The sequence below is a fragment of the Corvus brachyrhynchos genome, unplaced genomic scaffold (genome assembly GCF_000691975.1).
Source record: "Corvus brachyrhynchos isolate BGI_N302 unplaced genomic scaffold, ASM69197v1 scaffold167, whole genome shotgun sequence".
Classification (NCBI taxonomy): Eukaryota; Metazoa; Chordata; class Aves; order Passeriformes; family Corvidae; genus Corvus; species Corvus brachyrhynchos.
The window spans coordinates 5,282,227-5,309,178 of NW_008239547.1; the positions used below are offsets into that span (position 1 = coordinate 5,282,227).

Consider the following 26,952-nt stretch of genomic DNA (forward strand, 5'->3'; position numbering starts at 1 on the left):
GAATGAGGGGTCACCAAATCAGCAGACACCAAGTTTAAAAAAGAGAGGTTCACAAAGCAAGTGGTAACTCATGGTAATTCCTTTCCAACGAAGTTTACACGGACTCTGGAAACAACTGTCCAAGCACATGGATAAAAGGAGAACTTTGAGCATCGCCATACAGACAACTGATACCACACTCCGGAGAGCCCCAAGCACAACACACCACACCTGGAAAAGATTGCTGCATCATCACATTTGACTGTTCCTGGGCAGCCCATAGATCTGGCACCTGTGTCACACTCTTTGTGCATCCCAAACAGATCAATGCAGTGTCACCTTAGAAAGTCTTTAAAAATGGACTTTAAGTTGCTCAGGAACCAAATCAAATGCACACTGTGTACCCAAAACCTTGATCAGATTCTATACTGCTTCATTTCAAAGCTTTCATTTCAAAGGACAAGTGGAGAATGCAAGTGCATCTCTGCTTCCTTGACTGTGAGCAGGCCTCAATTCCAGCAATCTCCTCTAGTTCTGAATCTCCTTCTGCCCTTGGAAAGAAAAAAGTGTAGCTGATTCTAACCCTGCTTCAGCTTACTCTAGAATGCACCCATTAAAAACCCAAACTGTGATGAACAGGATGCAGCAATAATCTTACGTATCTAACTACCCATCACAGCTAAGAAGCAAAACATAGACACACCTTAAGAACAGGACGGTTGGGTTTGTTGGTGATGATTTGGGCATTTTTCGGGTCTTTTTTTTGAAAAGCAGGTGAATACTAGGCAGCGATTAGTACTCTGGAAACAAAACAGCTACTTGGAATAAAAGAGGAACTCTCAGAAAAAGAATGTCTGTGTCTTATCATGGGAGAATTCTTTCAATTCTTTTTCATCTATCCAAGATGGATAGGGTGGAAGTTGATGTTAAAAACAAAACAACAAAAACACAAACCAAACCCGTTTGTATGCAACTAAGAGAAGCCATGGCTACTGGCACATTTAGGAACTAGAGAGAGTTCAGAAAAGTCAAAGTAATCCCAGACTGCAGGGGTTGAAAGTCTGATGCACCATGGCTGCAACCAATTTCCATAAGCATCAGCTGGGGGGGTGTTTCTGTTTTGTTTGGTTTCAGATTTTTGTGTGGGTCTGGTTTTTTCTGTCATGAACAGTCTTCTGAAGACTAAAACTTAAATATCCAGATTTCTGTGTGGGAAAGCTTACTTGTACTAACTAACACAGGCTTAAGAGGGTGGAGGCATCAAGTGATCACAATTTAGAAGGAGAAAACTGGTTGTGAAGCCAATCAAATGAAAAACAGTATATGGAGACTATTTAAATTTTAAAACCACATGTAGAGATAATAAATGGAATAAATGCACAGAGAAGTTCAAAGATTTTTCTCCTCTTTATTTAAACACAAATACATTTACAGCATGCAGGTAAGTTAAAACTATATGGCGTCTTCCCCAAACCAATTGTTTTAATGCATCTTAAGTGTACTGAAGTTAAATCAGATTCCACAGGTAGACTTGTCCTCATGTCAAATTTAGAGTTACACACAGTAGTGAGTCAGCATTTAAGTTAGGTAAATAATTTAGTTGTTCACCAGAAATAAATATTATTTCACCAAGTTCCTATCCTAAACCATCTTTTAAAAATATGATCTAGAGGAACATAAAAGTAAGAACCATTCAAAGACTGCAAGTTGAAATAGCAGTGTTGAACATTCCCTGTATAGACTGAGTATTTTAATTTACAAAATACAGTAATTGTCCTGTCTGGCTGACCTATGCCAGCCAAACCAGAAAGCAAAGGAAGTTGTGTGTTTTTCTCTTTTACATTTTAAGAGGCAGTTCTTGGTAAACTTCATAAAAGGTTTAAAATAAAAAAAGATTTAAATATAAAAAGGTGATGTACACTGAGCTACACACTAGTTACTGTTCAATCTAATTTTTTAAACACAGCAATTTTGAGCACCAAAACCCATGACAATTACCTACAGGAATGAAACCCCCATTCACAGGCATGAGAAAAAAATCCTGCTTCATTTGAGTGTGTTGTTTTGTTTCTATGATTGCACATTGACAAATGAAGGCCTGAAAACCTGTAGTTAACATTGAGAAAGATAATGGTCAGTGCTGATTCCTTGATGAGAAATTTAATTTAAAATATTTTGTTGTTTCTTTTTTTTTTCCTCAGTATGCTGCCTTCGACTGTGCTCTAAAACAACTGCAAGTTTGGAGTGTTTGGTGGCCTTAAAAAAAAACTGTCTTAAAAGCTGAAAACTCCAAAATAGTGGGATTTCCAACTGATACAATCAAACTTTAAAAATCAAACTATTAAAAATTCAGACTACTGTAGATATAGAAAAAAAGTGGTTCAAGGTCTAAAATTTGACTATACTCCATCATAATATAAATATTTTGCCTATTTTAAAATATAAAAATTGAAAGTGATTTGCTCTCTGAACAGTCATAGAGTTTCTACTGTTTCCACAATAACTGAATACCCAGCAAAAAACTCAAGCCAGAACAAAAAGTTCTATCAACCAGGTCTGAAAAACCCATTGAATTCTTCCAGCAATACTAAGTTCCTTCTTTCTTAAAGACCTGGTAACTAGTTTCTATACAGAAGGCTGTTCTAAAAATTATAGTGGCTAAACCCTATCAATAAGTTAAGTAAATTACAATATAAAAGTTTAAACCCCGGATTTAGCTCAGTGAGAGTACCGGAGCTTAAAACAAAACAAAACAAAACAAAACAAAAAAAACCAACAAAAAAAAAAATCAAAACCCCACATTTCGTAGTGTTAGCCACTTTACAGGACTTTATTGCAAAGAGAAGAAAAATATTCAACAACTACTACTTTGGACATTTCATATACCTACTTACAAATGGATTACAAATACAATTCAGGGTAGCACTTTTATTTATTTTATTGTTATTTTAAACACATGCCTCTGGCATTTCTGGATACATCAGTTTTAAAAAGTTGTGTCCTTTATTTACGTATTTGAATTCATTGGCCTGTTGTTGAAAAAGGCTTTTTAAAATTGAAAGTCAAAATTTTAGCCAAAAATTCCAGTACTGTATGTAGTGGAATATAAAGTTACATTTTTAGATTGCCCTCATTTCACTATTACAAATAGCAAAAGTGAACCGTCATAGATACAGACAAATGGACAGACAGGCTCATCAGAATGAAGCAGAATGTTTTCACTCCACCAGACTGTACTGTGTGCAGAATCAGGAACAGGACAGATGGGATAATCCATTGCCAAAGTCTTTTTTGTAAACTCAGGTTTACTCTTATTACTGTACAGTATTTCATTCTAAGTCACCCGGTCACTGGGCACTGAATGAGAGAACAGTTACACAGCCTTGTTCGCACTGAACCCTTTAGGGCGGCGGTGGCGCGCGCGCAGTGCCTCGTGGCAGCTGCCGTAAGCACCTCAGGATCCTCACACTGTACAAACACAGTTAGTTCCAATGCTCTATGCAGCATTCCAAAAGAAAACTGTAATGTAGAGTGCTGCCCTAATTCAGTGGGACATGTAGTGTTATGTGAAGTGACAAAAATGAAAGTATACTTAAACACTGTTGCACATTCCCTAAGACAATAAGATGTACACAAATTAAGCTAGAAAATTTGAACTAAGATTTTCTCAATGTACATTCAGCTTGGCACAGTGCAGACTAAATTTAAGACATGAAAGACAAACTGTGTAATAAGCAGAGCTACACTTTAAGTAACATGTCATTTTTCAAGACGCCAAAATTGCACTCTAGTTGGTTTTTTTTGGGAATCAGTTAGCAGAATTTGTAGAAGGGGGAAGAGCTGTACAGGCCAGGTATAATTTATACAATTTTCAAAAAATAATCCTACAGTCCCCAAATGGAGAGATTATTGTCATGGAATGACTCCCTCTACAGAATATCCAATCCTCCTCATGCTGCATTTACTTTTCAGCAACTGTAAATGAGAAAAAAACCACAGAGTTAGGCCAAAAAAGCAAAGTTATTTACATTTACAGTAGACCATATCACTATTTACACGGCCTTTAAGAGCCCAGTTCTTAAAACACTCAGATAAGTGGTAATGAAACATCCACTTTAAAATAAGAAATCACACAACACAAAGCATTCAAGCAATGCTGTCTGCTACCAACAAATTTACAGCACGACAAACTGACAGGGTATGCAATCTTGACTGCAATAATAATAAATAATTAAAAATAAATAAAAAAACCATTACAGACAGAAACCACTTATAGCCCAGCTCCATTTCCCATGACTGTGGCTGCTTTTCCTGGCTAGTGGCAATTCCTTGGTCATTCAAGCTAAATGTTATTCAAAGTTGAAGTACCCTTCAGTTCAACCTCTTATTTACTAAGAGACATTACTGAACAGAACCAGGTACCCTGCCTAGTTCTACAACCCAGTTTTCTCTGAACTGGAGAGAAAGCTTGGATAAGTCAGTCAGCTAATGAAAAGAAATGAATAGACACAAGATTCACATAAGCTGCTCTGGAGCCCTTCAGAAGAGGAGCACCCAGGTTTCAAGGACCCACCCCATTTTAGATGTATTTCAAACTGAAGATGCAGATAACCTTAACTAAGGGAATGTCTAGAAGACATTTATAGACACATTCAAAAGTGAAGGTGACAACAGAGAATATAAAGTAAAGCATTACTGTTAGGTGAGCAACAGATCAACCAACTATAAAGCAGATACTAATTAAACGATATGATTCTGTAAAGCAACTTAAACATACCAAATGCCATACCACATGCACGTGTATATAATATAATAATACTATGTGTAGTTACTTTGGAGATTAGAGATGTTTTCAAGTAAGTGCACATTTAATTTCAATTGCTATAACTACATTTGAGCTAGGCTAACATTTTAAGTCTACTGGATGAGGACATGAATTCTGTTAAATAATTCCAAGTCACTGACACAAAGCAGTGTGCAAACACAGAAAGAGAAGCAAATAAATAACATGTAAAAAACCAGTAAATTTTATTTCATCACTGAATGTTTTCCTGAAGAAAACCATATTTAAAAAGATACTAGCAGGACAAAAGAATTTAAAATGTCCACTCCTTTCCCAAACAGTGGCTACTGTCTTTGACTGGTAACTACCTCCAACTGATTGTTTCCACATTTTGTTCTACCCCAGGAGAACACCATCAGAATTACCATTTTACAGCAAACACATTTTAGAAGAAAAGCAGCAGCATCTTTAGTCAGATGTACATTATACTGTTCCACTGGCTATAAAATTCTGTAAAAAAGACAAGTTAGTCTGACTATTCAAGTGACTTTATGCCACAGAATGAACTGTAATAAACCTAATACAAAGTAGTTTGCTCACACATTTTAGAAAATGCTACAAGACAAACTTACACTTTGTCTTGCCGTCCACCTCCACGCAGCACAACTGGCTGGCTGTTCTGAGTGAACGCACCTCCACCACGAATTGCACTTGGATGAGTTGGAGAAGCTGCTGGATGCTGGCCAGGGCGGATAGGCTTAGCTGCATGGCAAGAAATGTGACTTACAAATATATACACAGCAATTGTACCTTGGATTATTCAAATTTACTGATACCATTAGCCCAATGTAATAATCACAACTGAATGCACTTTGAATAAGAAAACAAATTTAGAGGATGGCATTCTGAGAACGTAACAGATTAGTGTCAGCTACAACAAACCCTGGAAAATAGACACGGTTTTGCTTTTATTGCTCCCTGTTAAAGCTTGCAAAGCTTCTGATAAAGATTATCTTCACATGAATTATCTGTCCCACCTAATGTATTACCTTCTATGAATCCTATTTTTTGGCAGTAAGAACTCAAATAAGACACAACAATAGACAGTTTCATGAGAGTTATGTCACAGTAAGCAATCATTATAGCTGCTGTCCTTCCCACATCTACTTGATTGATAAGTCACTACTTACACTCTCTGCAGGTGGTTCTGTGTACCAACACTCCACAGATAACAGTGCTTCATCAATCTACCATCACATAAAAATAAAACTTGCTCTATAGCCCAAGTAAAAACCTGGCAGTTTTGACAGGTCCTTCACAAGCTGCAAACACTTAATAAACCGTATTTTCCATCAGTTTTGCACTTAGCTCTTGACAGAACACGCATAATGTATGTGTAGGACTTCACAAAGTCCTGTAATATTAAAAAGAAGCACCTAAAGTTTCAGCAAGCAAAACTGAATATAAAGAACCTACAGGCAGCAGCTGCAGCAGAGAAACACTTCTCAATTACTGCCTTATAGGATGCTGATCTCCAGTAAGACATGACTGGTTCATCTAGATATTTAAGCACAAGAGGCTGTATACCTCAGGTGAGCTCACTAGAGAATTGTTTGTTTTCTTGGAGACCACTTGAGAGAAAATTAAGACAGAAAAGCACCTGTCTGCAAGCTCCCACTTCATGTGACCAAAATTTTGTAACTATTTTGCAACAGTTCTTTGCAGACCTACAGAATATGGGCAAAATTTAACTGCAACACTCACTTCAGTCACATTAACATTTAAGAGAAGTATATTGATGCCTTTAGTTCTACAGCTGTAGTGTAATGTGCACGGTTAAGTCCTCCACGGGTCACACACCTTCTCAGTCCTCAGCACTCGACAGAGTAATGGCAGGTGGAGGAGCAAAGGAATATGACTATGCTACCTCCACCTTCCCACCCCTTTCTGTTTTTCCATTACTTTCCCCTAGAGAGGGCTGTGGATACTGTAATGTTTTGGAACAAAGAACTGAAAGGGTAATTAAAGATCTTTGGATGTTGTGGGTTTCTGTCTGCCCCTCTCCCCCATAAGGATCAAGTAAATTTTGTTGTTGTTGTTGTTGAAAGTGATGGCTTAATCTTTCTTGTTGCCTTGAAATACCTATTTAGTTTTAGAAATTGGAATGGAATTGTAATAATCTAAGAGATTAAGACTCACATGCAGTGTACTGTTTCTTCTAGGAAATGTAATATATTCAGGCTAGAATTCTAGGCTGGTAAGCCTTTCCCAAAGCCATTTAAAGTAAAAAAAAGCCAAACAACCATAAGGTACCACCTGCACACACAGTCTGTTAACCAAAATGTAACTCACAGTAGAAAATAGATCACATTCACATGGGCAGTTTCAGTGAGGGCTGAAAGATGCGCACATACCCAGAGATAAAAAAAAAAGTAGGAGACAGATAAAGCTTTAGGGGGCAAGGGATTCTTTACTCACCGATTTGCGCTGAATGTCCTCTTCTGGCCATATTCTTGGATCTTACAGCTTCCTTTATACGATCTACTTCTTGCTGATACCGCTTGCGATCACGAGAAGCATTCTCTTTGGCTTCCTTCAGTGCAGATTCCAAAGCTTTAACTCTTTCAGCTGTAGCTCTAAGTCGCTTCTCCAGTTTAGGAAGTTCGCAGCGAAGATCAGCATTATCACGTACCAGCTACAAAACCAGAATTGATTATTTCCTTGGTATCTCTCTTCATAGGGAGAGCTAACCAGATAACCTCCCCACCCCTGAAGAGGCAAAACAGTAGGGTTACTATATTAACTTTGCTTAAGCTTTTAGTAAATCTATATAGTTCAGTGACATTAAGACTGTCATTTGAAAAGTCAGGTACTGTGGAAGAACCTGCTACCCAACAGAGGCACCTCTTCCATCAGAGACAGGCAACCATCCCCTAGAATGACGCATGAAGTCTAAACTCAAACTCTTCAGTTTAAATGCAGCTATTTTGTTATACACCCACATGTACTTAAATTAGCTAATTAATTTATGTTACAAAACAATAGGCTAAAATTTTCCTGTATCAAGAGACACACTTAAGATGTAGAAGTATCTACTTATAAGTTACTTTATGACCAATAGGCAGGTGCTTCTGTAATAACGAACCTGGAGCAGTTTTATTAAAATTTGAAATGAAGCCTCACTGTACCTGCTTGTGAACCTTTGTAAGCTGTTCAAGATTATTCTCAAGGAAGGAAATCTTCTGTTTCTGTGCAGCACTGCCTCCTGTATCATCTGAGTCGATCTCAGCACTCTGCAGTAACAAAGGCACCGGGAGGGAGACATGAGGCTGAGTACAAATCTGATCTTGAATATTAGGATCAAGCCAGAGGAATTACACCAAATAAACACCAGTTCCTAGTTTAGTTCTGAACTAAAATTTATGTAACATTCTCAGAAACAAGCTTCACTATAACACCACATTACCTTTTTCACTCTAGTAGCCAGATCTTGAACAAACAGCTTCCGAAGATTGTGAAGAGTCTGAAGTTCTTTTGCCTACAGTTAAGGACAAGAAATTAACAAAACAACCCAAACAAACTCTGAAAGAAAAAAAAGAAAAGACAAATATTGACATTTGCTTTGGAATATATTCTATCTTACCACAGTCTCTTCCAAACCCTTTAAATCTTGCCTCGCTTGTTCCCGTCTGTCCTGCATAACCCTAGAAGAGAATAAATTATTCCTGAAATATCCTAGAAAAATTAAAAATTTTAATGTTTTAGAGAACTAAACACTGTGTTGTACAAATGAAAAAAGTCTTTTGGTTAAAGTCTTAAAGATGTAACTAACAGATGACACCACAGTCAGAAATCTGTATGGCATGGCAGGGTGGGACTGGGGGAGCTGCAGAAGGAAAGAGGGATATACTTTTAGTATTGAATATAAACAAGTACATTCAGATGCATAAACTATAAAAGTTTCCAGAATAGTAAAAGACAAAACTCTGAGAGTCAGCTTCAGAGTGAATACTTGGGGAGATCTTATCCTACAAATGTTCTTAGCTCTGACCAGCCAAGATCATAAGTATCGTGTGACAGATTAAAAATTTTCTCTTTGGTTTGATTAACACCTCACCCTCAACACGTTGGCAAAACCAGCATCACAAACAACGATGTCAGTGTACAGGAACATAACCTGATGATTATCAGTGTACAGAGCCGCTGTCTTGCCAGTTAATGTGAAAGCATTTTCTGCACAGGAAGTGTTCTTTCTCAGAACTGTAAGTCAGTGCAGTTACCAAGATGACAGAATATAGGAAAGGAATGTGGACCTCTCTTTTTATGACCTGAGATTATAATAGAAAGGCCAAGGGCAGAATGAAAATGAAGTGTTCCTGTTAATCAGTTAAAAAAGCTTCTTTTCCTCTTGAAATTTCTTCTCACTCAGTTTCACTACTAGCTCACAGTTAAATCAGTAAATATTTGATATAATAAAATATTCCTAATAGTGTCAGTATCCTATCCGTTTTCCAGACCTCTCTGTATAAGTAGTTCCAGGCATCTTATACAACTCCAAATTAAAAAAATTGAAGTGAATAATGTGCATTGTTCCTGGCCTGTCATTTGCCATGTGCATTTATGATAGACAATGGAAAGTAACTGGATTCAGAAAGGCTGGAGGAAGACACAGAATACAAAACTAATTTTTAAACTTCTTTGCAAATCTTTTGGAGAGGAATGTTTCTATACAGCAAGTGCTTTAAAGTGGTCAATGCTAGATGTAGCTGAACGTGCAAACTGAAATAGGAAGCAATAAGGTGCTACATATAGCAAATCTTGCAAGACAAGAAAACCTATTGTAGTTAATGTAAGTTTTGTAATCATTGTGGCATATAAATCAATCAAAATAAGATGGATTCACAAGACCAGAGTACTGTTAGTTAAAATTTTAGTCTTAAACAGGACAAACGAAAAAAAAAGTAAAAAAAACAAAAAAAACCCCAAGCATTGCTTCTTGGTTACCAGCACAGAACAATCAGGTCCCTCTGATTACTTCAAATTCCATGATAAAAACCCCTGAAAACCACTGTGTGTGTTTTAAACAGCCAAAAAGCACTTTTCAAAAAGTACTTTTAAGTATAATGTATTTTTAGCTTCTGTAAAGATAAATATGTATGTACCAGAAAGGGGTTGCAACTGATACACTTAGAAAGACTTCCAGGAGATTAAGGTCAGCTTTCTAGAAGCTGAGAAGTGTTTTCCAACTGGATACTTACCTGCAAGCAGAATTTAATTCCAATTTTTGCACTAACTTTTGAGTCTCTAATTCACCAACACATTGTATGTAGTTAATCAATGAAGCATGCAACTGTTTAAGAATAAACCAATTAGAGCCACCTAACAAGGTAAATCACATAAGAACCATAGAGAGAATAAGGGAACACAAGAACCAGTAAAAGAGTCAGGAGATTTGTTAGAAGACTCTTGTAGTTTTACAGAATGCAGTATGTAGCCGCAAATTGAAAAGTTAATTACTCCAATCCATAGCATATTAACAAAAAAAACCAGTTGTGGCCTTCATATCTTACATAATTTTACTTCCAATTTTAAGTATTCAGGCAGTGAGAAGGTTTTAAAAAAGGTTCAAGAAGGCCTCTCTTTAATAAGCATACTATAAAGTGAAAGGCACTTCATCATATTAGGTCACTAGTTTATAGAGTAAGTGTCCCCACACACATTTGTTTCATGCGTCATTATCACTTACGTAAGCTCATGAAGTTTTCTGCTTTTTTCCTGATCGGTCGCTTTCAGCTTCTCGTGCTCGACTCTCAGGCGTTCCTGTTCAAGCATCATCTTCTGGTTTTGGCTGAACACAGACAGTAAGTATTTCATCAGCTGAAACTCTCAGACACCACATTCAGTAACAAAATAGAAGACAGAAGGACAGTTCTGGAAGAAACTCTTGCCACTTCCTTCCCATTGTACTGTGCTTCTGTACTTGCACAGTCCAGAGACATTTGGCACCACTAAAATAATGACAATTACTTACTCTTGAAGCTCAGTGATGAGCTTCTCCTTTGCATCAACTTCATCTCTCAGGCTACTGATTTGTTTCTGATGCGTCTCACGATGGCTCTGAATTTGCTGCTCCACAGCTTGCTATTAGTAAAAACCAGAACATATGAAATGCTCTGAGTTACCACCAGACTTCACTCTGTGGGGATTTGGGTCATTGGGGTTTTCTTTTTTAAAAAATTAAATTGGTTTACCTTGACTTCATTTGCAGTTTGAACCTTATTTAAGTGCTCTTTCTCCATCTCATGGACCTTTTCTAGTAGGGACAGAGAAGAAAAAACACATTTTAGCCAGGTATCTAGGCAATCACATGGATGATGGCACTAATTTCCCTCTCCCTTGCCAACACCTTACAATTTGGAAAAAGTCCGCTCCCGCCACAAAAATCAATTAAATTAGTAACATCTTTAATCCTATCAATAACAGTTCTTGCAAACAGCAAACGTATTTTACCATGGATTAATTCTGCATGTTCAGTAGCAAAAAGTCTTTCTATAGGTCTACCTTTCAACTTAAACAGAACAGAGCAATTCCCTATTTATCACTATAATCTTAAAATGGTGGTGGTGGGTGGGGGGTAGGGAAGCACATCCTACCCTGTGCTCGGAGTTGAACTAATTCTTCATTAAGGGAATCCACAGATTCTTCCAGCTGCCTCTTTTTCTGTTCCACATTCTGAAGATATTCAGTCAGTGACTTGATCTTGGCTTCATGCTTGTGGAATGAAAAGATTCATTTACTTTGGAACTAGGTACCATAGAATTACATCTGCATAAATGGTTCATATTTATTTTTTACACAACAAGTGACCTCATCTCAAAACAAAAATGGTGCCAACTAGACTCTCAGAAGAATATGACTACTCAAGTAGATCTGTAATGTAGCCTGTAAGACAATGTCTTTATTCTGGACTGGCATGAAATACATTTTTGGCTGCAAGAAGAGATATTTTGAATGTTAAATACTAACAGAGGCAAGAGAGGCCCACTGTACTTAGATGATTGCCCTGAAATATGCTTCTCCTGATTTAAAAATAAAAGAGGATTATCTGTATGTAAAACAAAATACAGAAATATTAAACTGCATATGTAGATTACAGTTATCAGAAGTGTTAGAAGTCACATTAAAATGGCCTCTCTCACATTAGAAATAAATTTAATCTGCTATGCAAACCTCCTGAAATTTTACTGTGCCATTACCTCTCCCACTTCCAGCTTGAGGCATTAGCAGGCAGAGTGCCCACTAGTCACTGCTTCAGTAAGACTTATATTTGTAAAGAATCCTGTGATGGAGAACACACGGACTCCAGTATCTAATACAAGTGCTACAAAAGCATTAGCAGGCTACAGATATTTTGCAGAAAGTCTGACATCCTGTCACACTGAATTACTTAGAAGCATCCAAACCAAAGAGTACTAAGGAAAAAGCTGAGTCTTATGGCTGTTTACTCACAGTGCACTTTGTTAGGTGCCAAAAAAACCCTGCAACTTTTTTTTCCCTGATAGGTTAATGAATTGAACTTATAAAGAACACTGTACACTGTAGAAAAATATTTACCTGTGAGATCCGGAGCTGGCAGGCAGCCAACTCCTTTTCATTTTCTTCCATTTTCTTATTGCTTTCAGCCTGTGTGCCTTCTAACTGCTTGCAACGCTTCACCATTGTTTTTACTTCTGATTTCATTTTGCTAATGTACAGTCTTGCAACTGTGAATTCTTCATCTATCATGCCAGTTCCCTCAGGCTGCTGAAAAGGGTGGAATAGCACATTTAGAAAGCTCAGATAACAAAAGTGAACTAAAGGTGCACTGGAGCAGCTAAATGTCCAGGACACATCCCCAGCCTCAACTGATAACCACAGAACTTAAAAAAAACCCCCAAACCCTTATACTGTATTTAAATTTTCTGATTGATTATTTAGCGGTTTGCACAAAGATGAGTTGCTTGAAGAAGGAAATACAATTCACTATTGATTTCTAATACTGCTTACATTCTTGCCCTATAGCCATCTTCTGAATTTCTCTCTTATTTCATGCCCTCATTCTGTTTTTAATACAAGTATCATCCTGATTGTCTCTGTAGGTTTGTATTAGATTACCAAGACAATGCTGTCGATTAAGACCTCTTCATATAGCAGTTTGACAACATGAATGAGAACACTGCTTCAGAAAAAAATCATGCCTGCTCTTCCTTGTCTATGCATAATCAAATTCTGTCTGGAACCTGATTAAGTCCCCATATAAGGAATGGAGGAGCTTATGTCCAAATTATTAATATACATGAAGCTTCCTATGGTGGTAATTTTTACCACACTAAGAAAATGCCCCCACCTATCCACAATGTATGTGTTTAATACACGGCACTAAAGACAGCCGCGATTAACTCTTACCTTGACATCGTTATTTCCTACTGCAATTCCAATCTCTGCAAGATCTTTTAGTAAGGAGGCCATCATTTCTGTTGCTCGTTTCTTTTGATGGTTGGTCATTTCTTTAAGTTTCTGAAGCTCTGCATCTATACTGGCTAAAGTGACCTACAGTAAAAGAAGTTACCCTTAATTAAACGACACACACTCTTGTTCCTGGAATTAAGTTTCATACTATTCACAGAGTACCAGCATTTCTTCTGAAAGAACTAACAAAATATTGGGGACAGAGACCTTCAACTCACAAAATACAATCTTAAAACTCTGCAGCAACATTAGTGTTATCACTGCTAAACAGCATTCACAGTTATATACGATTAAATATTGCAGGGAATCACATTTATAGAAAAAGGGTAAATGGACAGCAAGTCCAACACTTTTCACCATATTTCGGTAAATGAAAACAATTTCAGCTTCATATGCACAGCTCTTAACTCTTCCCTACTTGCAAATCAGAAAATGACAGTACTCTCCCAGCACTGAGATTTCATAAGCACACCACTTACTCTACGGCACTTTTTCAGCTGCTTTGAGCTGCTGTGGTTGTAGTGGCTGCAGCTCAGCAGCTCACATGCTCAAGAGTCCACTATTTGTTGTCCAGTTTCAAAAAAACACCAGAAGTTTTACAGCAGGAAGGTTTCAGGCAGAGATGCCAAAGGATGGTTACTGCACTGGTTAGCTGTGCCAGATTGGGATTTTATCTTAATTTTATTTTATTTTTATCTTAATTTTATTTAATTTTGTTTTAATTTTATGACACCTCTGAACAGTTGCTTTCTTGCAGATTGAGAGTTATTAATGACATTCAATGGAAGTTAGTTATATCATCTAGAATCACTACCTATAAACTAATTAGAAACTACATCAATAAAGCAAACAAAAAACCTCCTGCAAAAATCAAACCATACATTTCAGAATCATACACATACACAGCAAGCCTATTCCAACAGATTTAAAATGCTGCTTACAAGACCATAGATTCTCTTTTGGCCAACTTTCAAGTGATGTAAGCTACCAGTAAAGATTATTCAGCTCAAATACTTAGAAGTTGAAAGAGAAGTTGCATGATCTTGTGAACTTCAACTACAACATTAGTATTCTATCAAGTCAAATCTTACTAACTGAAAATTGAAAGCCAGTCACTAGAAGACCCAGACCCTCTTATTATCATCTTCAAGAACAGAGAAGAATGAGACTTGTGCCATTAATACTGTCTGCAATACCAGCAAACATGCTGATCCTTTCCAGTACTTAGAATTTTAGGATAGTAGGTAGAGTATTAACTGCTTAAAACTGATTGAGGCCTGCCAAATAACTGGCTACCAAAACTGTCAGTCAGTTCAGCAACTTTACAGGTACGTAAGGAGGCGCACACTATTCTGTGAGACTGATGCTGCACCTGTATTTTAACCAGGGTTATCTTTTGGAATACATCCTCAACTACTCCTTTCAGAAAGTAAACCAAACTGCTTATTTTTGAAAGCATCAAGGTAAGTTATTTCACATTCCATACACACAGCAGACAAACACACATTCTTTTCAAGAAAAGCTGTAGCATGCTCACTGCAACTTCAAGATTGGAAGAAGCAGATTCTTAAGTCAGGATTTCCCCAACTGCACCAGGAAGACAAACAAAACCAGCATGTAATGAAAGAGTTAAGTTTTGACATCTAGGGTATTTCTGAACACTCTTTAGGTAGTAAAATGCCACAAGTGCTATCAAGGTCAATAATCACCATACATTTTTTCATAAGCTTACAGATTTTAGAAAATAATTCCCTGCAAAAACAAATTAAGTTTTGGACTTAAGCTCTCATTTTCCCTTGTGAAATACTTTCAAATAACTAAGAAATACGGGTAAGGCAAGCAAAGTCACACTAAAGACTCTCAGTAATTTCTTATCCCAATTTCATACCGATTTTTGATTGAGTTCATCACTAAGCAGTTCATATTCCTTTGCCTTATCTTCTACTTCCTGAGACTTTTGATCGTAGTTCACAGCTAGCTCTTCAAGGGCTTGTAACACCTCTTTCACTTCCTCTTTAGAAGCATCATTTTCAGCCTGAAGGCGATTCAACTCTGCTTGCAGGTTGTCTTGGTCCCGTCTGGTTGATGCCAGAAGCTGCAATATTGACAGAGATTTAATAAAATTACAACAATAAATAATCATGAAGAAAATTCCACGTATGTCTTGGATTTTATTAATGCTTTTAGCTACTACAGTAGCTTTATATCTACATTCCTAGTGACTAGCTTCATGCAATAAGGATACCAAGAACAGAATATAATGAACAACTACATTTACCATCTATATTCACAGTTCTTTAAGTTTTTAAATATCTTAAAAATGGAAGTGATTACAAATGAAGACATATAGGGATAGCAACTAGAAATGCACATGGAATATTTCAAGTTCTCAAAAAAGCCACTGAACACTATTCATGAGTCTGAAATTGTCAACAGTCTAGGGACTAAACTTCCAGCATTTTAACACTTAGCTGCTGAAGAGTAACTAGACAAAGGGTACAATTGCTAAAGAAGCGGATTTATTTATTTAAATTAGATTCAAGAGTAGCTCCAGCTTCCCATTTCCTTCTGAATGTGCACAAAAGGATTACCATTTTTAAAAAATTTTGTGCTACAGAGAAATAATTTTTCTAATATTTTGGCTAAATGGAATTTTCATTATTGATAGGCATTCCCCCCCATTAATTAAGTTATATCCCTGTCAACATATGCATACAAATCATTTGAATATTCTAGGAAGAATGGTCTGAATTAACACATAGATACTTCTTTTTTTATTATGGGCCAATACATTTCCCTCCTCTCTCTCCTCTCTCTGTACTGCAACTGACCAGAAGTAAACCTTAAAACAGATTTCTCACACTAAATCAAGTTACTTTCAGTTTTGACAACCTGCTAACTTTGCATAGGGAAGTGTCTTGGGGTGACTTTATGATGTGTATCCCATGTCGCTGCCCTATGGCCAGGAATTAACTTTGTGCCTTTCCATGCCTCTAAACTGAGCCTGAGAGGGGGAAGGAAAAAAACTGAGCAAAACTTTTTCAAAGCAGTTTGCAGCTTGTTCAAGGTCACACAGAGACAGCGTTTTTTTTCCAGCTGCGGCAGGGGAGGGAGGAGGTACCCGGCTTGCGGCTGCCTGGTCAGCTTTTGGCCAGTGGTTCAGCTTCTTTTTCTCCGGAGAGAGACTGAGTGTTGAATTTTTTTTTCCTTCCCTGGAATTTCAGATTTTGTCCCTTTTCCACTGGACTATTAGAACACATCAGGAGGACTTTCCACCGGGCACAGAGGGCCTGGCCCAAGCCCCAGCTCTGAGGAGACCAAAGGGAGGACTCGAACACTTTTTCCCAGGTTTTTTTCTCCACAGCGAGAGATTTTATTATTTAGCATTATTTTCCTTTTCCCATGTGTTTGTTAAATAAATAGTTTTATCTCCTTCACTTTCCTTCGAGGAAAATTTATTTTTCCCGAACCTGGTGGGGGAGGGGTGGTTGTACCTTCCCTCAGAGGATGTATTTCTAAATTTGGCCAAACCTGAACAGCAAGACAACTGCTGCTGTCTTTGCATAAAATACTTCCAATTCTTTCAGTCTTCATGGATACTTAAGATCTAAGTAAACTGGTTTAAGTTTAGCCATCAGCACAGTGTAAGCAGGAGGAATGAATAGGCAGAGCATTTAGATAAGGCATAGAAGAAAATTATTGTGCCGTAGCAAGGTGTCATTCTACTCCCTGGTCATAAACTGTGACCTATTCCAAATACCTCCAACTTCTTTAAAGGAAAGACAAACGAAAATAAAGATGCAAGAGCAAAACTCACCTCTTCTTGATCCAACATCTGTGTCTTCAGTTTTTCTACTAGTTGGCTCTGCTGATTAATTTCTTCATCCTGCAGTTGAAATAAGACTGTGTTCATTACACTGACAAATATCACTCAGAAAAAATAATCTAAGAGAAAGAAGATGCTAGGTATCTAACTTTTCCTTATTCTGAGATAATTACACAACAAAGCAATAAAAGTAAAAACCAATCCTTTTCATTTCACTGATTGATTCATTAGGCTCTTAACCTGGCATGTATGTAACACACCATGCTTCAGAGACAAAAGTCTTACACCTGTGCTTTTGCAAGTCTTCTCCAAGTTTTTCTAACTTCCAAGAAACAATTAATATTTAATTAAAAGACTTTTTCTATCCAAATACAGTACTACCACTTAAATTTGAGATTATATTCAAATAAAATATCCAAAACATGGGGAAGAAAAAAGTTTTGTCTTCAAATTACTCATTTTCCCACTTCCATTATTTTCCAATTGAGAAAGGATACTCCCTTAGCACCAGATAATGCAATTCGATTTCTCTCAATCAGAATTAAGAGCAAGCACTCTCAGCAAATACTTAAACAAGTTGAGCTAACAAATGAATACTGGCAAATTAAATACGGAATCATAGAATACCCTGAGCTGGAAGGAACTCACAAGGATCATCAAGTGCAACTCTCAGCCCTGTGCAGGACACCCCGAGAGTCACACCCTGTGCCCGAGAGCATCGCCCAAAGGCTTCTTGAGCTCTGTCAGGCTGATGCTGTGACCGTTTCCCTGGGGAGCCCATTCCAGTGCTCAACCTCCCCCTGGATGAAGAACCTTTTCTAATATCCAACCTAAACCTCCCCTGACACAACTTCAGGCCATTCCCTCGGGTCGCAAGAGTGAAGAGATTTGTACCTGCCCCTTGGCTTCTCCTCCTGAGAATGCTGAAGACACATTATACAATAATATAGTTCAAGATATATTTTGAAGAGATCTTACATTAAGTAAGAATGGCATACCTTGTCATCCAGTTGTTTGTAAAGTTTGGCAATTTCTTCCTCACATTTCCTTCTCTCAGCATCAGTGAAATTGCCAGTTACTCCAATTGTGGTAGCTGGTTTATCATTAGTAACAGTAATATCCTTGTCCACTGCAAAAGCTTCTAAGTTGGCCTTCTCCTTGTCAAACTGTTCATCAACTGGTACGGTCTCCCCTTAAAAATACACTTAATTTTAGTATAGTTAGCCATGACACATTTCCCACAAAATTACCCTTGAGAAGTATTAGCTACTTCCTACTAACAGTATTGCAGTTAATAAGCAATTGAGTTCAGTTGATTACTTGGCAAAAAAAAATAAGCACTAGATTATCCAAACTATTTCCTGCTTACCACAAAACATTGTATTTCACCCAGTTACTCTGCTATGAGTTCCAAATTACACATCAAACCTTATCTTCTAGAAAGTCACCTAATTTTCCCAGAAGACAGAAAATTCTCCCTTTCCCTTGGCACTCTGTTTTGCTAAGTAGCCATATTTACTTTTACATTGCTTTGCTTCTAATTTAAAATATTTTCAGTTATACTTTTATCCTTTTATGTTCATAAAGCTTTTTCTGATGAGAACACTTTAACTTGACAGAGAAGAAAACACCACATGCCAAGGCACTTCTCTGGTAAATTAAACTAAATTCCTTAGTGCTTTATTCAAAACATTTTATGCAGTCCTCAGAAGGTACAGGCTCTTTCCAACACCTCAGTACCTCCTGTTAAGTATAGTTCTTTCAGAATATTGACATTTCAGGTGTGGCCTCATACCAGCTCTATAAAACAATAAACCCCCCCCCCCCCCCAAAAAAACCAACCCAAAAAAACACCAAAAAAACCAACCCAAAAAAAAAAACCCAACCCAAATCCTACCAAACCTATTTCAGCAAACCCATTTTTTTCAGATTTATATCAGGATGTGGTACAGTTGTCTATAAGATTGCAAAATCATATTCTACAGCTGCCAAACTCCAGAATATATCAGTATGACCTATGTTCCTCTCTTCCCAAATTTATGGCTTCACTATTAACTTGCATTTTGCCAGCAACTTGAACTGATAAGAAGTTAATCATTCAGGAAGAATGAACAGGCACACATTTGGTACTGTCAGCAACTTTGGGGTTTGGGTGGGTTTTTTGCCGATTCACGTTTGAGCTTTAAATGAAGGCAAGATCTTGTGATACTGTTTTGAATCAGACAACCAAAGCAGAGAAAACATTTTACTCAGTTTCTGCACTTACAAATAGTATCAGTGTTTTGTCCCCCAAAATAAAAGTTTTACAATGTATGTAACTCTAGCCCTGCCAGAAAACCAAGTGTTGAGCAATCTAACATGAATACACTTTCAGACATTTTTGTCATTACATGATTATTAGAAGTTGTTTCAGTTGCAATAAAGTGAAAAATATCATGCTCCAAAGTTGACTTAATACTATAGCTTTAATATCCTTATTTACTGTCTTGCATAGAGCTCTTAGCTATTTCTGGTAGCCTGAAGACTAATTCAGCGTCTGTTGTCTTGCCTAAAGTCTGCAGAATAATAATGTAACTGCTTCTCACCATTCCTCCACCTGTTGAGCTCATTTTCCAGCCACTGTATGGTGTTACGCAGAGTCTTGTTTTTCTCTTTTTCCTTCTCATACTTTTTCTTCCACTGTTCTGCAGTGAGCTCCACGTTGACACAGACTGTATTCTTAATGGTCTTCGCTCTACACAGAAAAAGCAAAAAGCTCTGAGACTTCATTTTTAAAGAAAATAATTAAAGACTATTAAATAATATGTCCACATACCACTGGTGAAAGCATAAACATTCCCACCTCTTCCAAAACCTTATTTCTATTCCCTGTCAAGTTACTATTCTCTCAATTGGATTGATACAACTGTCAATGGACAGAGCAACATAACTTTGGAAAGCTGAGAAATCTCAAGCTGATTGAATTGGACAAATTCAGCTGCTTCACTTGAAAGAATTCAGGTCAGGACAGTTGCACACAGTTTTGAACAAAGGATAGTATTTCACATCTAGCAAACACTGTCCAACGGAGAGCATAACACTTTTAGGATGCAAACCATCTGGCTTATCTAAGAAACCGCTCATCTCAACCAAAAAGACCAGTTACTATGTCTCCACTAACCAAAAGGTGTTACAAGCTACTTAGATAACTTGCAGATGTGATTCTCTACATTCAGCCAGGTGAATCCCATTCAATTAGGTTTGGAGACAAAACTACAGACACTGATAACATATTAATGAAGTAATGTATATTTTTCGCTACAGTGCCATACACTTACTTAATCTCAGTAGTTTTCCTGTTTGGTCTTCTACTACTGAATATCCCACCCCAAAAATCAGAACAGGAAAAAAGCTTAATGGCAGTTAAACATCTCCGTTGCCCTGACTTGACTCCTATAAGCACCTTTCTGAAAAATCTTAGTGAGACATTACTACTAAAAGAGACATGATTTTCTGCTACATTATGTGATTATTACATAGCCTTTGGTTACTACAGCTGATGGCTTCAGCATAAATTTGACATCCCTAGAAAGTTGAATTAACATACTGAACTAACTGTGGCGGCTGAGACAGAAGTGCACTCTGTTAACTCCTGAAGACATCAAGAGCACAATGTAGTGAAACTACATAGCTGCAGCTGCAAAACACTTTCCAGTAGCTCAATCACTAAATAATAAAAGGAAAGACCTCCCACCTTCTAAAAGGAAACCAAAAACCTCCACTGTTGTAGAACGCAGTCATTACTCCACACTCACGAACTATTCATATTCTGCCAGATTTCTAATCTGGTCTATTTTCCATAGTACAAAACTTCTCAGCGAAGACCAGTAGGAAACTATGTGTTGGACTGAAGTGGGAGAGGTACACTAACAGCAAAGACCAGATGGACCAGCAAAACATTCACTGCTTTTGTAATGTGCTCCAGCAAATGATGTGATTCAATCTAGTGGTCAGGAACTGGAGTATAACAACAAAGCATCAATAATAGAGTAGTAAAGAAGAGCTACCTAACAAAACACCTAATTTGAAATGAGTATGTAAAAATTCAGTTACACATGACACAGGAATTTCCAAATATCATCTCAAAGTTTACTGGACTGTTAGACCAGAGGACAGGCTCTCCTGGCAAATAAAGGATTCAACTTACCAGGGGAGAGCTCCTTCCTACCTTCTTCCACTTTAGGGAGGGCCAGGGGACAGGGAAGTACTTATAGCCCTGCAAGACTATACATTAAACCACATTTTGAACCAAATTATATGCTCCTCCTGAAAATACAGTCTTCAGGATCCTGACTGGTTTAAGGATTTTTATATATTATGAGGTAAGATAGATCACAACACTTAGCCATATATACACTGAAGAATTACAGAAAGAAAGTAAACATTCTAATTAATTTGTTTCAAGAATCTTAATAGAGCAACTTACTTATTTCTCATTCTACATTTATTCCTATTAAGTCACTTACTCACCTTTGGCCAAACAGAAGAGTAGATTTTGTTTCAGATTCATTGTAAGAAGATGGAGAACAGCAAATAACAATAGTGGTTCTGCAATTACCCCCTAGTGAATCTTGAAGGATTCTGGTCATTTTGCTATCACGATATGGAACATATGTCTACCAAGAAAATGGTTAAATGATCAGTCATGGGTTTTCAGACATACTTAATTTGTTGAAATATGAGCTATGCTTTTGCTAGGTATGACCTTACCAGAAAGACATTAAATTCTACTTTAATTCATTAATAATAAGACTGTATATGCACAGGATGACAAAATTGTACTTCTATGTTTGGTAACCTTTAGAGCACAAAGAAACTTTCAATATGATGCTCGGATCCCTCAGCATTCTTATTAATCTTTACTGTCAATACAGTAAAAGAGTACTGTAGAATACTGTAGAATAAAGGCCACCTGCAATGCACTGGCTCATATCACTGAGATTGCTAAGAATTTCTGCATGATATGTTCAGAGATGCAAACTTTTAAGTATAAAAAAACAAAACAGAACACTTACACTGCTTTCAGCCAGTGCTGAGATGACATTTCCAAGAGCAGACAAAGACTTGTTGATGTTCTTGGCCTCATCCAGCACAGCACCTTCTGCTCCAGTTTTACTAACCTATACAATATTTCAGGACATTAATAAATGCATCTTCAAAAACCACTTCAACATTTATCATAAAACTTACGTAATTTCTCCACTTATAAGTCAGTCTCCCTAACTTTATGAGGTACACATAAGCAAGCTCTTCCTCAGACTCTGATTCATTATCAATTTCTCATTCAAAACTCAAGTGTCTGAAGATGTTTCTCATATTTTTAACTGACGTGAATATTCTCCCTGCAAAATACACCTTTTTGTAGAAGATAAACATAGTTAAAAACTTCTGTCAAACTAACAACTTCAAATGTTTTTTGAAGTTTGACAAAAATATTGAATTCTTTAAAAGTAAGTATGTATTATGAATAGTTTGTCCAGAGATCATCCATAAAACCAAACTACCTCGCTCCTCTAAAAACCCTAACAAAAAAAATGATAAAACCCAAACCACAGACCATTACTACCCTGGAAAATTCAGCAGAGTCTTCACGAGCAGAAATTTGTGAGAACAGATTTTAGAGACTGAATCTGACCTACATGAGTGCTCTAGGAACTTAAGTAGGTATCAGCAGAAATGTGAAAAAATCGGACATGGTGCCATTCTATTTACCTTACCTCTTTTGCCTCAAGGGCTGAATTTGACTTACAGTTCTATAACCCTCCCTTTACTATTTCCACCAAGCCATGATCATGACTACAGTTAAACTACTTCCCTGTGCTTAAACTGACACACAGCATGATGAAACTCCATGTATTTCAAAGGGACTGGGGAAATGCACAAAAGTAAAGTTTGAAATGGTGAAAGGAAATACAGAGAAAGGAGATCGGCAACCCAGCCCTTTTCTTTAAAAGAAAAAAAGACTCTAACTAAAGAAATACATTCAGAATAAACACAGGATCAGAGACAACAATAAGGTCATAGTGCAATGATGTAAGGAACAACAACAGCAAGCAGAAATGACTGGAAAAACTGGGGACAAAGACAGGGGTAAACCCAGAAGCAAAGATGAAATGTCAAAAAGCCAGCTCTTAAAAGACCAATTACAGTATGTATTTCCTCCTGTTTTAAGCCACTGACAGGAAAGCAAGCTGTCATTTTAATCAATGTTAATCAGAATTTCAAATTATGAAACTTAGTATCACTACATAAGAAAACCCAGATATTCTGCAACCATAAAACTTTATTCCTGTACTTGGCTAACCCACACTCCTGTACACTTTTTTTTTTGCACTCTCAGATACCGAAACTGAACTCTACCCTCTTTCCCCACCCTAGTCCAGATTTACAGTCACTGCAGAAATGCAGATCAGCTTAAAGTGGTAGTATCTAACAGCCAAGCCAGCCTAGGATTCAGAAACCATGTTTCAAAGTCAAAATTAACACACCTCAGAGATTACAACTGAACAATCAGTATTACACTAACATAAAATACTTGACTGTATAGAAAAAACACAGAGCTTTTCAGAGCAGAAAAAGAAACTTATAATTACCTTCTCACTACCTGCCAAGTCCACAAGGTAAAGTTTTCCACTTAGTTTCTGTTCTGTTTGAGTATTCTCTTGTTTTACATTAATAAGAAAAATACTATGACTTCGGGAGCTGTGTTCATTCATATCTATAATTCAAAATAAACACGTTGTCAAGACGATTTGTACAACCAATCTCACTTAAAACACCACCTTCCCACAGTGCAGCAAGAGATCCAAAGCTACTGAAGCTGTATAGTGCAATCTCTCAGTGACAGTAGAACTACAGGCAGCAAAACGAATGGTATCATCTAATTGAGTAAGAAAGATCCAGTTTTCCCTTGGGCTCCTATTAATATCACATATAAGTTCACTCATCAGGTTTGCTAGCTTGTCAACTACGGATTTCACACATTCATTTACTTTATTAGAACAGAAAGTATATTTAGGTCTTGATAGGAGAGTTTTGTAGACCTCCAGTGTACCACATTTTATCCTTCTGTGACAATGTTAACTGGCCATAGCCTTTCATCCCTGTCTTGTACTGCTCCCTCTGCTGTGAAACATTAAGAGAAAACAAGACTTGTTGAATTTAAAGTATTATTTTAATCTATTAACAAAATTTAAGCAGACTGCAATCCGAATGAGAACATCTGCCTATTTCTTCCTCCTTTTAAATATAAATCTCTCACAGTTCTAGAAGTACCAGCTTACTGATGTTAAAGAAGCAAAGAACAGAAAATAATATTCTATCCAAATTTCCTTAGTACAGTCCCCATTTTGGAACCTTCTCACTTAGGAGCAATGAAGCAAAACTGCAAGACTGAATCATTCCTTAAAAGGAACGTTGTATTTTTCTTTTTGATCCTTAACTGAAGAAATGAGAAGAAAACCCTTACATTTTCTTAATGACTGTATATTCTCTCTTCCTAAATAAAGAACTAGACACAGGAAGACTGTGCAACATCCTCTAATTGGCTCTGAGACTTGTCACCTCAGTTGCTAAGAACTCAAGTCTTACTTTGCAGGCACCTACAACTTTCCTTGTCTTCTCTAACCCTTCTGGCAATTCCAAATCCTGCTTCTTTGTGGGAATTTAGAGACCTATGACATGGCTCCTTGCAACTCAGCTGCATGCTACAGCCAAAAATCTTGGGATGCTGCTTAAATCTGCAGCAGGTCTGAATTCTGATCAGCTGCTCTTAAAGTATGCAACAGAATGATCAACTGTGGACAAGCCACACTTACATATTTCTAGGTTAATTGAAACAAATTCCACAAACTGGGATTTTGCACTATTCCTAAAGGAGAACTACACCTTTTTCTCCAGTGATTCATAGTTCCTCGATGATGACTTACTTTCTCCTTTCAATCCCAGTGTAAGCAACATCATCTAACCAGAAATGAACTATTTGTTTCTGAAAGACATACTGAAACTGCTTATGCCTGACCCTTTCAAAAACCTGAATTATTTAGCTCACTGGTTTTGCCTTCCCTACTTTTTTAAGGTATACCAGAAGCAAACAGATAAATCACTAAAGGGAAACAGAAGATGATACTTACTTGTAACTGCTACATGTCGATTTGATTTTCCTTCATCTATAGTATCCATAACTTCCTCTGGACTACATACAAAACGCTCTGTGCAACCCTTCGGAAAAAAAAAAGGGGGTTGTGAAAAATGAGACCACACCAACAAGGAAGAAGTAAATGGTGCACACTAGAGAAGTGCAAGATGAAAATATATCAGACTGATGCTCACCTTCACATAGGGAACTCTATTTTTGTCCTCATGAACAGAAAGATTGGTCTTTGAAACTGGAAGACAAACCATTCCAAAGCTAAAGTGAAACTGAATGAAAACACTGTGCACAATGCATGCCCAAGCCATAAATGCCACCTCTCAGCAACACTTTACAAAAACTTAACATACAAGAAACCACCACCACTGCAGCTTCAGTAATATTACATAGATGAGCTGTATGCTTTCCCATCATGATGTGTCTTTATCATGCAAAGATTATTAGCATAATGAATACCTAAGTAACATAAGGGGCTTTTTTAATATGTTTCTCCAGAATAATTTATTTTATATGTTCAATACCAATAAAAGTCTTACCATCCAAAAGGTCCCTTATTTTATCCAAGTATATTTCAAAATATGACACCTAGAAGTAAGAAGAGGAACAGAGATACATCAGAAAGCAAAAATGCTTTGCTTCTTGATCACGAGGATCCAGCATGATTACTATGACCTCCCACATAACACTACATCCAGCTCAAGTTCTTAAGGCTGAACTAAAATACACCTTTAAGAAGAAACTGTTTTGATCAGAAGTTTCAACCACTATCAGCACTGCCACAGGTTATCAGCATAGTTTCCATCAATGTTCAATGAAACAAAATTAAAGTGTTAAGATAATTCTTAAGAAGAATCAGTTACTTCAGAAATAACTCAGGTTATCATGTTTCCAAGTTACAGGCATTTGAAACAGATACAGAATAGCCATTTACCCAGCGACTACCTTCCAGTTTTAATACAGATTAAATAAGTAAAAATGAAGAAAAGTTTACCTTAATATGAAACTCAAGATTCTCATCCATGGAGTAAATATAATTAAAAATATCTTGCACTATTCTTGGAATAATGCCCATTCCATCTGGGTCATGAAGCTTCCCCTTAACAGAAAAAGATACAAAACAACAAAAAATTCATACTCAATCCAGCATTATAAACAGTATTCAAACACAAAACATCTGGTTCAGGTTAGCAGACAAAATGCTGACAAGTATGATGCACTCACTCTAAGTACAGTCAACCATCCACTTAGCCCCAGCATTCCCCACAAGTGAAAAGAAGAGCCTCAGAACTCTCCCAAACTACTACAAGCAAAAATATGTTATTGATATTATTCTTGTTTTTCTCATACTGCTACTGACGGCTGAAAAACCCTACACTAATTGCCATTCTCAGTCCTAAAAAAAATAATGGGGTATCAAAATGTTGCAAGAAAACAAGCAGACATCTTATTTCTACAAAGCAAAGACTACTGTGAGGAAAAGACATGACAGTGACAGTAAGAGGAAATTATTTTAACATTTCTTACTTCCATCGTGTGTGTCTTTCCAGATGATGTTTGCCCATAAGCAAATATTGTACCATTGTATCCCTCAAGTACATCTAAAGGGAAGGAGGATTTTCATTAGCATTCATTTACTTCTTCTTAAGGTCAGTTGAATTAAATAGA

At 37.0% G+C, this 26,952-nt stretch overlaps 1 protein-coding gene across 2 annotated transcripts in view; it reads right to left on the reverse strand.

Moving 5' to 3' along the window:
• Positions 1–1,367: 1,367 nt before the first annotated feature.
• KIF5B (kinesin family member 5B) overlaps positions 1,368–26,952 on the reverse strand; it is a 27,261-nt gene continuing 1,676 nt past the window's right edge. Inside the window, exons 2-25 of one of the 2 annotated variants that reach the window (XM_017741528.1) lie at positions 26,812–26,885; positions 26,279–26,383; positions 25,824–25,872; positions 25,467–25,522; positions 25,268–25,355; positions 23,729–23,853; positions 22,151–22,255; positions 21,606–21,751; positions 19,682–19,830; positions 18,095–18,288; positions 17,088–17,156; positions 15,159–15,365; positions 13,208–13,351; positions 12,377–12,562; positions 11,416–11,533; positions 11,014–11,075; positions 10,794–10,903; positions 10,509–10,610; positions 8,406–8,466; positions 8,229–8,300; positions 7,951–8,055; positions 7,241–7,457; positions 5,395–5,524; positions 1,368–3,954 (exon numbers count right to left, since the gene is read on the reverse strand). In XM_017741528.1, coding sequence (XP_017597017.1) covers positions 3,948–3,954; positions 5,395–5,524; positions 7,241–7,457; positions 7,951–8,055; positions 8,229–8,300; positions 8,406–8,466; positions 10,509–10,610; positions 10,794–10,903; positions 11,014–11,075; positions 11,416–11,533; positions 12,377–12,562; positions 13,208–13,351; positions 15,159–15,365; positions 17,088–17,156; positions 18,095–18,288; positions 19,682–19,830; positions 21,606–21,751; positions 22,151–22,255; positions 23,729–23,853; positions 25,268–25,355; positions 25,467–25,522; positions 25,824–25,872; positions 26,279–26,383; positions 26,812–26,817 — 2,613 coding nt within the window. In that variant the 5' untranslated portion in view covers positions 26,818–26,885 and the 3' untranslated portion in view covers positions 1,368–3,947. Of the gene's footprint in view, positions 3,955–5,394; positions 5,525–7,240; positions 7,458–7,950; positions 8,056–8,228; positions 8,301–8,405; positions 8,467–10,508; positions 10,611–10,793; positions 10,904–11,013; positions 11,076–11,415; positions 11,534–12,376; positions 12,566–13,207; positions 13,352–15,158; positions 15,366–17,087; positions 17,157–18,094; positions 18,289–19,681; positions 19,831–21,605; positions 21,752–22,150; positions 22,256–23,728; positions 23,854–25,267; positions 25,356–25,466; positions 25,523–25,823; positions 25,873–26,278; positions 26,384–26,811; positions 26,886–26,952 lie in introns of both variants that reach the window. The other variant, XM_017741527.1, reaches the window with a different exon arrangement.